The sequence below is a fragment of the Cyprinus carpio genome, chromosome A8 (assembly GCF_018340385.1).
Source record: "Cyprinus carpio isolate SPL01 chromosome A8, ASM1834038v1, whole genome shotgun sequence".
Classification (NCBI taxonomy): domain Eukaryota; kingdom Metazoa; phylum Chordata; class Actinopteri; order Cypriniformes; family Cyprinidae; genus Cyprinus; species Cyprinus carpio.
In genome coordinates this window covers 14,527,704-14,540,123 of record NC_056579.1, presented here as the reverse complement: position 1 = coordinate 14,540,123, position 12,420 = coordinate 14,527,704, and the positions used below count along the sequence as shown (strand labels likewise).

General features: G+C 37.1%; 1 protein-coding gene across 3 annotated transcripts; it reads right to left on the bottom strand.

The window, feature by feature from the left end:
- Positions 1 to 717: 717 nt before the first annotated feature.
- On the bottom strand, positions 718 to 11,501 carry LOC109095014 (SWI/SNF-related matrix-associated actin-dependent regulator of chromatin subfamily A containing DEAD/H box 1A). Of its 3 annotated transcripts, XM_042762414.1 has the most exons (24): positions 11,256 to 11,501; positions 11,100 to 11,186; positions 10,503 to 10,602; positions 10,207 to 10,312; positions 8,659 to 8,725; positions 8,469 to 8,548; positions 8,235 to 8,363; positions 8,075 to 8,153; positions 7,494 to 7,966; positions 6,812 to 7,008; positions 6,625 to 6,715; positions 6,409 to 6,508; positions 6,274 to 6,333; positions 5,981 to 6,056; positions 5,730 to 5,865; positions 5,439 to 5,570; positions 3,638 to 3,733; positions 3,313 to 3,430; positions 2,972 to 3,087; positions 2,517 to 2,705; positions 2,296 to 2,414; positions 1,754 to 1,936; positions 1,571 to 1,677; positions 718 to 1,245 (listed from the first exon to the last, which is right to left on the bottom strand). In XM_042762414.1, exons 3-24 carry the CDS (start codon positions 10,508 to 10,510, stop codon positions 1,184 to 1,186), a joined length of 2,724 nt encoding a protein of 907 aa, XP_042618348.1. In that variant the 5' UTR covers positions 10,511 to 10,602; positions 11,100 to 11,186; positions 11,256 to 11,501; the 3' UTR covers positions 718 to 1,183. The 3 variants fall into 3 exon arrangements, with proteins under 3 accessions (XP_042618348.1, XP_042618345.1, XP_042618347.1); XM_042762411.1 differs by having other exon boundaries at positions 11,100 to 11,501; XM_042762413.1 differs by having other exon boundaries at positions 3,638 to 3,730; positions 11,100 to 11,501.
- Between the last annotated feature and the right edge of the window lie 919 nt (positions 11,502 to 12,420).

Here is a 12,420-nt window from a genome sequence, read left to right as displayed (position 1 = left end):
CACTGGCTCCCTTTTAAAGTTTGCATACATTTTAAAATCTTGATGCTTACTTTTAAAGCCCTTAATGGTTAAGCACCTCAGTACTAAGTGGAGTGGCATCTACGCTAATATTAGTCTGTCTTATTTTGAGGCTACCATAGTCACCCGTCCAGATCCAGTCCTCTGCACAGACCCTATGGCCAGCTTCAAATAGCCCCACCAAATTCTGGCTCAATGTATCCTGAACTTCAAGAAGGAACTGGATGAAATATTATGGATGATTTAAAGATATCAATCCACAATCTGACTTGTGACACCCTGGAATTATAAATCTTACCATATTTGTCTGCCTGGCCGTCTGGTCCCCTTCCCAAGGTTTTTTCTCCATTTCTGTCACTGATGTTTATAAATAAATTAAACTCATCCCATATTTGAACTTTAAAGTTACTGAACAGAACCGAATCAACAATGATCTGATTTCCACTGAATAATAACAGTTTACTATAGTCTTTTTTAGAGCTGCTTTACAGCAGAATTGAATTCTGTTTGCATCACTGAATTATTTCCTTGTTTATTGCTGTAAAGCTGCTTTGAAACAATATGTATTGTATAAAGTGCTATATAAATAAAGGTTATGATGCTAATCCAATGTTGAGGAGTTTGAATTGAATTGGTGTGCAAATATTTTAATGGCAGTAGTACTAATCAACTTGAAATTCTCATCAACAATCAAAAATCTTAATTTTAAGGAAATGACTTATCTTTATTTAGAAAACACATTATAAGGAGATACACATTTAACAACAAAACTGTTACAGTACAAGTATAACCAGTTATTTGCAGCAGTGCCTTTAGTCGATAAGGTCACAAATCTGGAACCAACTCACCAGTCCTGTGTGGGCTAAACTGAGCTGGGTAGGTGAGGTACAGTCTTTCAGATGGCACATATGACATAGATCTCCAGTGAGGAATATTAACATGGGTACTTCAGGTGATCCCTGAGTAACACAACCTCCTCTACCGCCAGTACATTGGTCCAAGATTTTTGTGCATTTACTGATTTCTAATATTTGGACATTGGAAAAAAAAAAGTGCTAGTCCTTACCAAAACCACATTAAATCAGTTTCAAGTTGCCGTGTTTGTTCTTGAGCAGTGGAGGGAAATTCACAGGCAACTACCACTGACTTTCACATTCTTTAGGTTTTAAAGGCCCAGCGAGACTTTCAGCAGCTCTGCCATTTGTTCAGTTATAGCACCATCCTCATCTGAACAGAGCGAAAAAGAATTAAAGAGCATTTAATCTCTAGTGAAAAACCAGATACATAACTGATAATATAGTAAAACCACCACACTGAAAGTTTCCATTTTAATACATTAATTTCACTGGATTATCCAAAAACTGGAATTAAACAATTATTTAATATATAAACCATTTTTCATTGATATTCTGGCACAATGAACTATACAGTAGTGTGATGAGATTTTGGTTATACCACCCATTACTACTACTATAAAGTATTGGAGTATTTTGAAGTTCATCTTGTAAATTGTGACCTGTGGGTTTGACAGAGGTTGTATGTTAATACTCACCTCCATCAGTGGTCATGTCCTGTTCCAGTTTCAGCTTCTCCTGTCCCACTCGGAGCATGCAGGCCTCAATTGAATCTCTGCTGACGAGCTTGATCACCTGCACGGTTCTGTGATGCAAAAACATTATCATAAACCAGACGTCCTTCTTTAAAGTGAACTCAATTTCCTTTTGATTATACTAACCTGGTTTGCCCCATTCGATGACAGCGGTCCTCTGCTTGTTTATCATTGAATGGATTGCAATCAATGTCATGCAGTATCACTGTGTTTGCAGAGGCGAGGTTGATCCCCTGCCCCCCAGCCCGGGTTGACAGGAGGAACACAAAAATTTCAGGATTTGTATTGTATTTGTCAATGAGACCAATCCTAGGGAAGCCACAAGGGTTGAATTAGATTTGTTCAGAGAGGCAGCTTCTTACTTTAATATATCTAGTTGTTCCAGATTTTTTTTTACATTTGGGACATCATACACAGGTGTAGTTTGTACAGCAGGGTCTGAATTAATACATTTACGCTCACAAGTGGATTCTTTAAATGTAGATACAGTGGATATTGAAATAAAATGTACTGTCTGGATGATTAATCAATTGCATTTCATTACTGGCAAAGTGACAGAGAGGACAGTCAGTCCTGAACATCAAATCCGAGTAACAAATCTGAATTGAGAGCAGGTGAAATAAATTGACATGAGGCACTAAAGACGGTAATAACCAAGTCACTCTCACCTCTCGGCCATGGGAGTAGAACCATCCAGTCGAACAAACTGATGGTCAAGGTGTTTGAGCAGAACCTCCACAATGTCCAGCATCATAGTGAACTGACTGAAAAGGACAACCCTATCACCCTTGAAGAAAAAGAAAGTTGTTTTAAACACATCAGCAACAATAAAACACAAACTAAATTCAAATGACTCATCAGGAGACTTTTAAACAGCATCCAGACAAACCTTTTCTTTGAGCCTGGAGAGTATTTTGGTTAAAAGTGCAAACTTCCCAGAGTCTAAGAGGAGCTCTTTCTCCAGCTGAAAACTGCTGATGGAGCGGTACTGCTTACATAAATTATGCAGCTCAAAATCAGACATCACTTCCATGTCCTCCTGGATCAGTGCAGCGTCGGCATCAAAATGTGTCGACTCCTAACAAAAGCAGAACCATGTCAGCTCAACAACGGTATGCAATAAGTTACTTGCATTCTTCAAAAACTATTCTTGTGTGTTCTGCAGAGGAAAAGAAACTCTGTATAGAAACTATACAGGTTTGGAACAACTTAAGGGCGAGTACATTTCACTTTCATTTTTGGAATAAATAAGTTCCCAGGGCTGGATTCATGATAAACAATTTAATTTTTAAATGCGCAATTCAATCTTTATTATTCAACCTCCATTACTCTCCTAGTCCTCACCTTAAGCATGGCTTTGCTCATGGCAGCCAATTTGTCACTGGTGTAGTACTGGCGGTGCAGCAATGGATGATTAGCCATCTTTCTCAGCTGCATCATCACATTGCAAAGCTCCCGCTCTGAGGACAAACAGAAGATAGGAATCGTGGGACAGACAATCAGAGTCAGAAAAATGGTTTTCAACATTCCCACTTTGTTTTTCAGATCCTCCAGCTTAGAAGGAACATTTTCTTGACAGCCCCTGTATAATTTGTCAGATAAATCTGAATACAATACAGGCAAACAAAAACAGAGTGCAATACTCCAAGACAGCACATTAGCATATAAAAATTAATAGCACATACTGTCTCCATTCGGAGTCTTCTTTAGTCTTTTGAAAAGTTTGTCATACAGCTTCTGCTGGGAGTCACTCATGGGACACATTTCAATATTCTCCACTTTTGGTGGAAGCTGTTTCAACACCTAAAATTACATTTGCAAAATCACAATCAGGGTGGGAAAAATATATACTGGACATATAGTAATTTTCAGTACAGAGGAATGAATGTAGATAAATTTACTTTGATGGATCACTATTTCTGTGAGATTTCCTCAATGAATTTGATTAGATTATGATCACAGTAAAAAAAAAAAAAAAAAAAAAAAAAAAAAAAAAAAAAAAGTGTTTACCTCACTCTTGACTCGTCTCAGAATGAATGGCTTCATGATAAGTTTGGCCTGTGCAACTCTTTTCTTATGAAAACTGCTTTCTTCCTCTGAAGACTTCTGAAACCAAGCATATGTACAGAAAGTGAGATGGCATTCTGTCTATAATGATTACTGTATCCATAAATTGGATAACATTTAGATACATTTCTGAAAGATTTCACATATAGTATTATAATTAGACAATCTGAGCACTGTCTGTAATAGGGATGTCAACTATTAATCAACGATCAATTAATTGCCGATAAGAGATGTAATTGATTAATGCTATTGATGGTCAATTAAGCAATTTAGTTTTGGGGTGTGTGTGGATCATGTGCAGCAGCTGAGAGTGACTGTGATGGAGCTGGGTGTTTTACGCAAATAATTCACTAATGTACAAATTACACTTAATGTGATCCTAACTTTAACAGTCCATTAAAATAGAAATAACACAAAGTCCTTTAACATGGAAAGGAATAGAAATTTAGTAACTAAGTCATGTTTCATTATAATTTCTCCCGGTTATTGTTTCATATCGGGCTCTGCACTTTGACTGGGCTGTTGGACACGAGCGGGACAGGGCCCATCTTTTCACATATCTTCATGTTTTCTCCAAATATTCCAAAGCAAATTACAGTTTGTAAATGGTCAGAAAAGCTAATTTAATGTACATATAAAATTTGTTCCTACAACTTTGTGGCCACGGTCCATATTTCATTAATTTGTTCCCTAGATACCCCATGATTTAACTAGAATGAGGAAATGAATTAAGTCACAGGAATGAATTCTTAATTTGTAGCCACAAAATCTTTCCAGCCCCCGCATGTCATGCCTCGTCTAACAAGCACAAACTGTGATGAAATTCAATGTGACAAGAGATGAAGACCGAAACCTATGAAATTTCTATAAAATAATTAGGTTAGTTTAGGCTAACAATGCAATCTGTCTGTTAGGCAAGTAAAAAGGACAGTCTAATTTTTTTATGTCCTCTTACCTCAGTAAGAGATGCAAAAACAGGTATTAAAAGTGAATGACAAGAAAATAAACCTGCAATATTAAGAGGGTGAGACACTGAGGATTTAGGAAAAGAAACAAATATATAATAAAAATTTGTGGAAATCAGTGGTCTCTGTGACTGGATGTATGAGGCAGTCGTGGCCTCATGTTTAGAAAGCTGGATTTGTAACACGAAGGCTGCGAGTTCGAGTCTCAGGTTCAGCAGGAATTGTCGGTGGAGGGAGTGAATAACCAGTGCTCTCTTCCACCCTCAATACCACGACTGAGGTGAGACCCTTGAGCAAAGCACTGAACCCCCAACTGCTCCCCGGGTGCTGCAGCAATATGGCTGACCACTGCTCTGGGTGTGTGTTCAAGGTGTGTGAGAGTGCACACTACTGTGTGTGTGCACTTGGATGGGTTTAATGCAGAGCATACTGCATACTTAAAATGCATACTTGGTCACACGTCACTTCACTCACTCAGGATATGAAACAGCCAACAATAGCCTGCATTTAAAGTAAAATGATCCCAAACATAACTATGGCACGCTCTCTTCATCTTATCAAATGATATACACATCTATTAATTTTACAGTCCTACTACTAGCCTTTTATTTAGACTAAAAAACCCTTTCATTTGGATGAGGAAGCTGGCTAGAGTACTTGAGGAGCATTTGCGCATCCTGTCATGCCGGTAACTATATGCCACTGCTATAGAGGCATTTTGCAGTATTAAAGTTAATGATTAATTGATCGCTAATGTAAATGCCATCCCTAGTCTGTACCGTAGAGAACATTTTGGAGATCTGTGAGGTGCTGCTGGAGAACATGGAGGGCATGATGAAGTTCAGGAGGGACATGAGCTCCAGCAGGTTGTTCTGTAAAGGCGTTCCTGTCAGCAGCAATCTGTGCTCAGCCTGTAGATGACAGACACAAATGTACCACCAAGAAGTTTAAATAAGCACAACTTTACCACCCTTCTCTTCATTAAGCACTTCCCATAAGAGAAAAATGTCAGTGAACAGCATTTCTTTGAACCGTATTTACAAAATTTTTTATAATACATGTGTACTGACATTGATGGCCATGAGGTGGCGGTAGCGTAGAGAGTTCATATTTTTCAGCATGTGGCCCTCATCAAACACTGCATACTTCAGCCTCAGCTTGCGGAACAGACTGCGGTCATAGTCATTCCCTATTGTGAGATTGTAACTAATACAGATGAAAGAAGAAAGGATGAACAGGCAAGTGTTAACACCACTGAATGCAAGTGATTTTCATAAATACAGAGTCAGGGCAACAATATACAAGTACATCTTATACTTACGTGGATACTATAATGTTGAATTCAACTAAGCCACTGAGGATGTCTTGTCGCAAGTATCTGCGGTCTTCCACAGACCCTACAAGTATAAACACAAAAGAATAGAGAGGGGGAAAAAAGATTCTGTATTAATATGTATTATTTTGCACTGGGTTCTGAGACCACACTGAAAAACTGGGATTCAAAATCAAATGTAATCTTTAAAAATAACATTCATTTTCAAAAAAAAAAAAAAAAAAAAAAAAAAATTTATAATAATTTTAGAGCATAACGTGCTTGCCTGAAAACTAACTTACCATAGTAAATAAGAACTTTAAGACTGGGACACCAAAGACCCAGCTCACGAACCCAGTTATCTGCAAAGAGAGAAATGCATCATCTCAAGCAACAAGTTTATATGCTACACTCCCACTGAAATAAGTGTCTCTTACCCAGTGTGGACGAGGGTACGGTAATAAGATGAGGGCCCTTGATTCCTTTTTCATACAAATGAGCCAGGAATGAGATGGCCTGAATAGTTTTACCCAGCCCCTGTGGAAAGATCAAATCACTTATAACCAATATCTGTGATAATAGTCCTTTGCTTAAAAGGAATCAGAAACCTTCTTGGATTTCATGCCTTTGAAATCAATATGACAGTGACTCACCATTTCATCTGCCAGGATGCCACTCAGCTTGTGCTGGTGCAGAAGAATCAGCCATTTCAAGCCGATCAGCTGATATGGCTGGAGTTTGAAACTAAAAGAAGTCAAAAACAAGAAGTTTAAAATAAAAATGTAAAAAATTGCATAACCTGATATCCCAAGTTTGTATAATGCGAATAGATAAACTCACTTGCTGTTCAGGATTTTGGGTTGCTTGATGGAGCCCATGCCTGCTTCTATGACCTGAGTAACATCTTTAGTCATTTTCTGTGCAATCTTCTCACATCTTCCCATAAGATCTGTAACCACCTGCCTCTCCTTAAGCACGACCTTGCAGCCATGTACCAGGTCTATAGACAAGCCATTATCCTTAAAGAACTGCTCTTTCTAAAAGAAATAGAAAAAAATTAGTGCTTTTCCACGATGGGCCGAATGGTAAATGTAGCTAAATAGTGTACCTCTGTACCAATTAGGGCTTGCTAACACACTTTATGTTTGTTTTCCACCAATCGGGAGTGGCCACGTCAGATATAGCCTTTCAACCAGCATGGTTCACCTGTCTTGTCTACCGATAGCTAATGGCACTGAATTCAGTGCATAGAATGGTTTGAAATCCATTTGAAAACCCCCCCCACCTTTTTTTGTTTGTTACCAAAACATTTCAAAATAGTGTGTCAGATTTTTACACCTCATTTAAACAATTAGATAAAACCTGTCAGTGGGCATGAATACAAACCTGACAAATATGAATCACTGCCTTCACAGCCAAGAACTAATCCCCTTTAAGCACTTCAAGAGTCATTCAACCACAATAACATAACTCAGAGTGACAATTAACATGGCAGTGCAGATTGCGCACATTAGATTCTTACCACATCCTTCCAAGTGTTGAAAGGCCTCAGCGAAATGATCTTCTGGGCTTTTTTGATTGAGCAGCCAGATATTAGAGACAGCTCATCTAGGGAAGCCTCTTGGAGAAACTGAATGATCTTGTCCTGGAGATTGCCAGAGATGCTGTCCTCATCCTCTGAGTCCAGATCATCAGAGATACTCTCAACATCACTGTCAATCTCTTCATCCTCAGAGGCACTGACGTCATTTAACAGCAATTCATCGCCCTTCTTTCGCTTAAAGGAAGTGTTATTAGTCATGCATTTGCTGACTTCTGATTTTTGTGTTTTTGGAGTAGACACACTAGAAACTTTTGGCATGGGAGACGGTGCCGCTGTCAGCCATCTTGACAGACTAGACGAGCTGTCAGGCTTTTGTGAGCTCTTGTCCTTTTTTTCCCTGGAGTGAGATGATTTTAACTTTTGTTTTCTCTGATCCTCTGGTGAACTTGAATCTGAATTCAAAGTGATAGGCATAGATGGCTTTAAATCAGATCATTCTCACATTAAAATTTATATTTGGACTAAATCTTCAACTGTAGCTGAAATGCAGTAATAATCACCTGTTGATGAAAACATAAGCAGTGACCCCAAGGCATTCTCATAGTCCCAGTCATGCTCTCTCAGGACATCCCTCAAGACCTGTTAGAGAAATTGAAGACACTGACTCTCCAGAATATTCCAGTACTCTTGCATCTGTATAGATTTCAATCTCTAGCCTACCTCTTTTTCAATATCAGGCAGTTTCTTTTTCAGCTTCTTCAACAGAGCCTCCTGCCTCTCTCTGCTGGGCTCTTGATTCTCCTCATCATCAGAATCTTCTTCCTGCTCCTCAGATTCTGAATCTGAATGCTAATTCACAATCAACAGCCATTTAAAAAGGAGTTCACCACATTAAGGCCATGGGAAAGATGTTGGCTTTAAAAAAAAAAACTTTGACTCAAATGGACCACTCACCACAATTTTTCTCCTCTTCGTTGGCTGATCGTTATCATCATCTTCACTATATCGCGCTTTGCCGTTCTGTCTGCCTGAATCTGCAAATATAAAACAGTTTTGATTTGAATTATTAGTTATAATATTGTACGCAAAAATGTTCATGCTGTGATTGACCTATGAGAATTGCAAATAATAAAAACAACCTTACCGTCATCTCCATAAACCATCAAACAATGTGCTATAGCGCCCTCCAGTGTGCTCGTGCTTTCAACTACCTGTCACGATATGAGGTAACACAAGAGCATGAAATCTACAACATTCACCTTAGGGATGGGCAATTTGGCAAAAGCATCATATCACAATTTTATTTTATTTTTTTTACAGAAAAATCATTAAAAGAATGGCAGATATTTACGCCAAAGTGAGTGAAGATAAAAATCTTTGTCATTATTTTATTGTTATTAAAAAATAAGAACAAAGACACAAATTACAAATACATATAATATACAAATAAAACAAACAGTGCTTTATTTTTCAGGTAGACTATGCATATTTAGCAGTAACATTCATGAAATTTAATGAACAAATATAAAAATAATACTAAAAACATTTCACTGTATAAATTACACATAGACTCTTATTAAAGCAACTGTATTAAAGTTCTTCAGTCAAGAGCAGTGAGTGATTTTTCTGTTTTGTTGTTTTATTAACATTGACGGGACAGTGCAACCAAAAATGAAAATTCTGTCATCATTTACTCACTCTCAAGTTGTTTTAAACTTGAATGAGTTTCTTTCTTCTGTTGAACAAACGTTATATTAAAGAATATGGGTAAGTTGCTAGTCCCCAGGGTCTCAGTATTTTTTTCCCTACTATCATAGTCAATGGGAGAAGCAACTGTTGGTAACCCAGATTCTTTAAAATATCTTCTTTTGTGTTCAGCACAAGAAAGAAATCAAGTTTGGGACAACATGAGAGTGAGTAAATATCGAAAGAATTTTCATTTTTGGTTGAACTATCCCTTTAATGACAAGCGGCAGCATGTTTGCTACAATAAGTCTCTTGTAGCTTTAAGAGCTGCACGCATCTAATATACAGGCATGCATCTGTTTTCCTCTCGACTGTTTACTTTCACTTTAGACATAACAGTACTTATATGTAAACCTTGTGATTATGACCATATTGACTAGTTCTGTCAAATTATTAATCGCATCCAAAATAAGTTTGGTTTACAATGTGTGTACTGTGTATATTTATTATGTATATATAAATACACAAACATACATGTAAATATTTGTAATATTTTATATATACATGTGTGTGTGTATATGTATATATATATATATATATATATATATATATATATATATATAGATATATATATATATATATAATTTATATTATAAAAGTATTTTATATATAAACATTTTTCTTAAACACATGCATGTGTGTGCATTTCTATAATATACATAAGAAATACTGTACTTTTGTGATTGCGAAGTGCAGCGTCCCGTGAGCATAACTCTACTGCTGAGTTAACATTTGATGTGAATGTATGACGGGTTGCACGGTATGTTGAGACAGAGGCTCCAGAATGGTTAATGATAGAATGTGTGCTGTAGCACAATACTGTATTTCTTCAAAAGCAGATCGTGGAGACATTTTAAAAGTACACAATCAAAAATAGTTAAATCGCACACCTCTAGTTCACCTGCTTTATTAAGTATTGATGTTACATCAATGAGAAACTCATTACCTCCAATAGATCTTTCTTGCTCTTCTGAGGGAATATCTCCATTAGTTTGATGATTTTGTCCTCCATTTCCTTGCTTATCTGGTGCTTGGTCACTGATGTTGTATCCCTGTGAAATAACTGTATGCTATCACCAGATACAGACTAGAGAGCGTCTAAATGTGAACATTCAAAATTTGCAATGAAATCTCAATATTATCAGTCAGCTAGAAATCTATAGAAACCGCGTGGAGTAGCAAATGTGTCCAATGGAAGACGTGCTGCAGACCCACTTCTGAAAAAACCATAGTCTTGCTTACTTGCCCATCCTGACAACTTTGTCATCGGCAGAAACATCCTCTAATGCATGTCTTGATGCCTTGTCTGATGAACATCGACCATCTGTCTTTCTTTGGTGGGCTGGAAACAGAAAATTAAATATTGAATCAAGACATTTTGGCACACAATATCTTGTGACTGCATCTTTATAACATGACAAATACTACTAGTATGTTGTAAGTAAGGTCTGATATACTGGTAAACAAAAACAGAGAGCAGGTTATTTCGAGAATCAGTGTCAACCCCATAACAGAGAAGAGAAGAGAAGAGAAGAGAAGAGAAGAGAAGAGAAGAGAAGAGAAGAGAAGAGAAGAGAAGAGAAGAGAAGAGATCTTCCCAATGGCCACCCACACTGAGAACCTGGTAACGTAATGGGCTTAACATTACTGATACAGTACAATACAAACTCGCATTCAATCTCTTATCAACATAATCACAGATTTAAAAAAAAAAAAAAAAAAAAAATGCGTTTACGGCACCCGGCATGCTGTCTAGGTAGAAAGCTCTCTAGGTTTTGAGAAACATCCATCATGAACGCTGAACAAAGCCCCGGTTAGAAAATGGCAGTTTTTTCTCACCACGTTGATTTTCTTTATCTGAGCTGGATCCGTCCGACAATTTACATTGATTGTCGGCTGCGCTGTCCCTTTGGAAACGGAACCGGTCTAGGTTGAAAAAGCTCATTTTATTAACAATATTTTCCGTTATGAGAATCCTGTCTCGCGAGGTCTTACATCAGCCGGCGATGCTCGAGCACTTGATCGTGTTCGATAATAAATACTTCAGGACAGCCTCATAACCCCATCGATATATGATATAAATACAACACTGAACTGCCTAAGTGACTCGATTATTAATCCAATTAAATATTTAAGGTTTAAATTCTTTCGATTTGAAGACTTGCCGTCATTTCTGCGTACAGCACATAACACGTTCCCGCCACCGACTGGCAATGCGTCATTTCCGCTTTCGAACCAATAACAAAGCGGCCTTTTCCCTTCAAATTGTCAGTCAGGATTTTATAAATATTAAACTTCACCATTTTTCAGGTACAATCATTTAAAATAGAAAGGACGAAGTGTATAAATTATACTAATATATACTATATAAAAGTGTATAAACGAGGAAAGCTAAATACTAAATAAATGTTAAAGTGTATTCTAGATAGATAGAGTCTTTAAATTTAGATGGTATATAATAATAGGCTATATAGATTTTTTTTAGCAATATGCTAGCTTTTCAGTAAGATTAACGGTGACCGAGGGAATTAATTACCTTGATAAACAGCAGTAATTTTAAGAATAGAAAGATAAATAGATAGAGAGCACACATCTATCTATCTATCTATCTATCTATCTATCTATCTATCTATCTATCTATCTATCTATCTATCTATCTATCTATCTATCTATCTATCTATCTATCTATCTATCTATCTAAAACGCATTTATCTAGATAGATAGATAGATATTCGTTTACAGTTACATTTTGACATTGCATATGGAATAAATTTTAAATGAACATAATAATCACTCCACCCATCCACTAGGTGACACACTTGTATTATAAAGCTGCAGTTAAATCTCTTGCCTGTCTGTGAAGGGGCGACACTGAGTCTGTTTCTGTCCTTGAACAGTGTCGCTGAGACACTTACAAAATGTTTTGTGAGATTGTTTTTCTTCCTCTTCCTCTTCCTCCTCCTCCTCCTCCTCCTCCTCCTCCTCCTCTTCTTCTTCTTCTTTTTTTTTGCTGATGTCAAATGTAGATCATATTTCATATCATGTCAAATCATATTTTATTCTGCATTTCTACAATGTAACTGGTTACTTTAACATTGGGATTTGAGTTATTGGAATCACCTGGACAAATGTTTAGAACAGGAGTGCAGGCACGGACTAT

Excerpts from the sequence above, each read along its gene's own strand:
- LOC109095014 (XM_042762411.1), bottom strand. The coding sequence starts at position 11,205 with ATGAGCTTTTTCAACCTAGACCGGTTCCGTTTCCAAAGGGACAGCGCA. Across the intron at positions 6,716-6,811 it reads CCCAAAATCCTGAACAGCAA|TTTCAAACTCCAGCCATATC; the intron begins GTGAGTTTATCT and ends GACTTCTTTTAG. Across the intron at positions 1,937-2,295 it reads TCTACTCCCATGGCCGAGAG|GATTGGTCTCATTGACAAAT; the intron begins GTGAGAGTGACT and ends TGGCTTCCCTAG.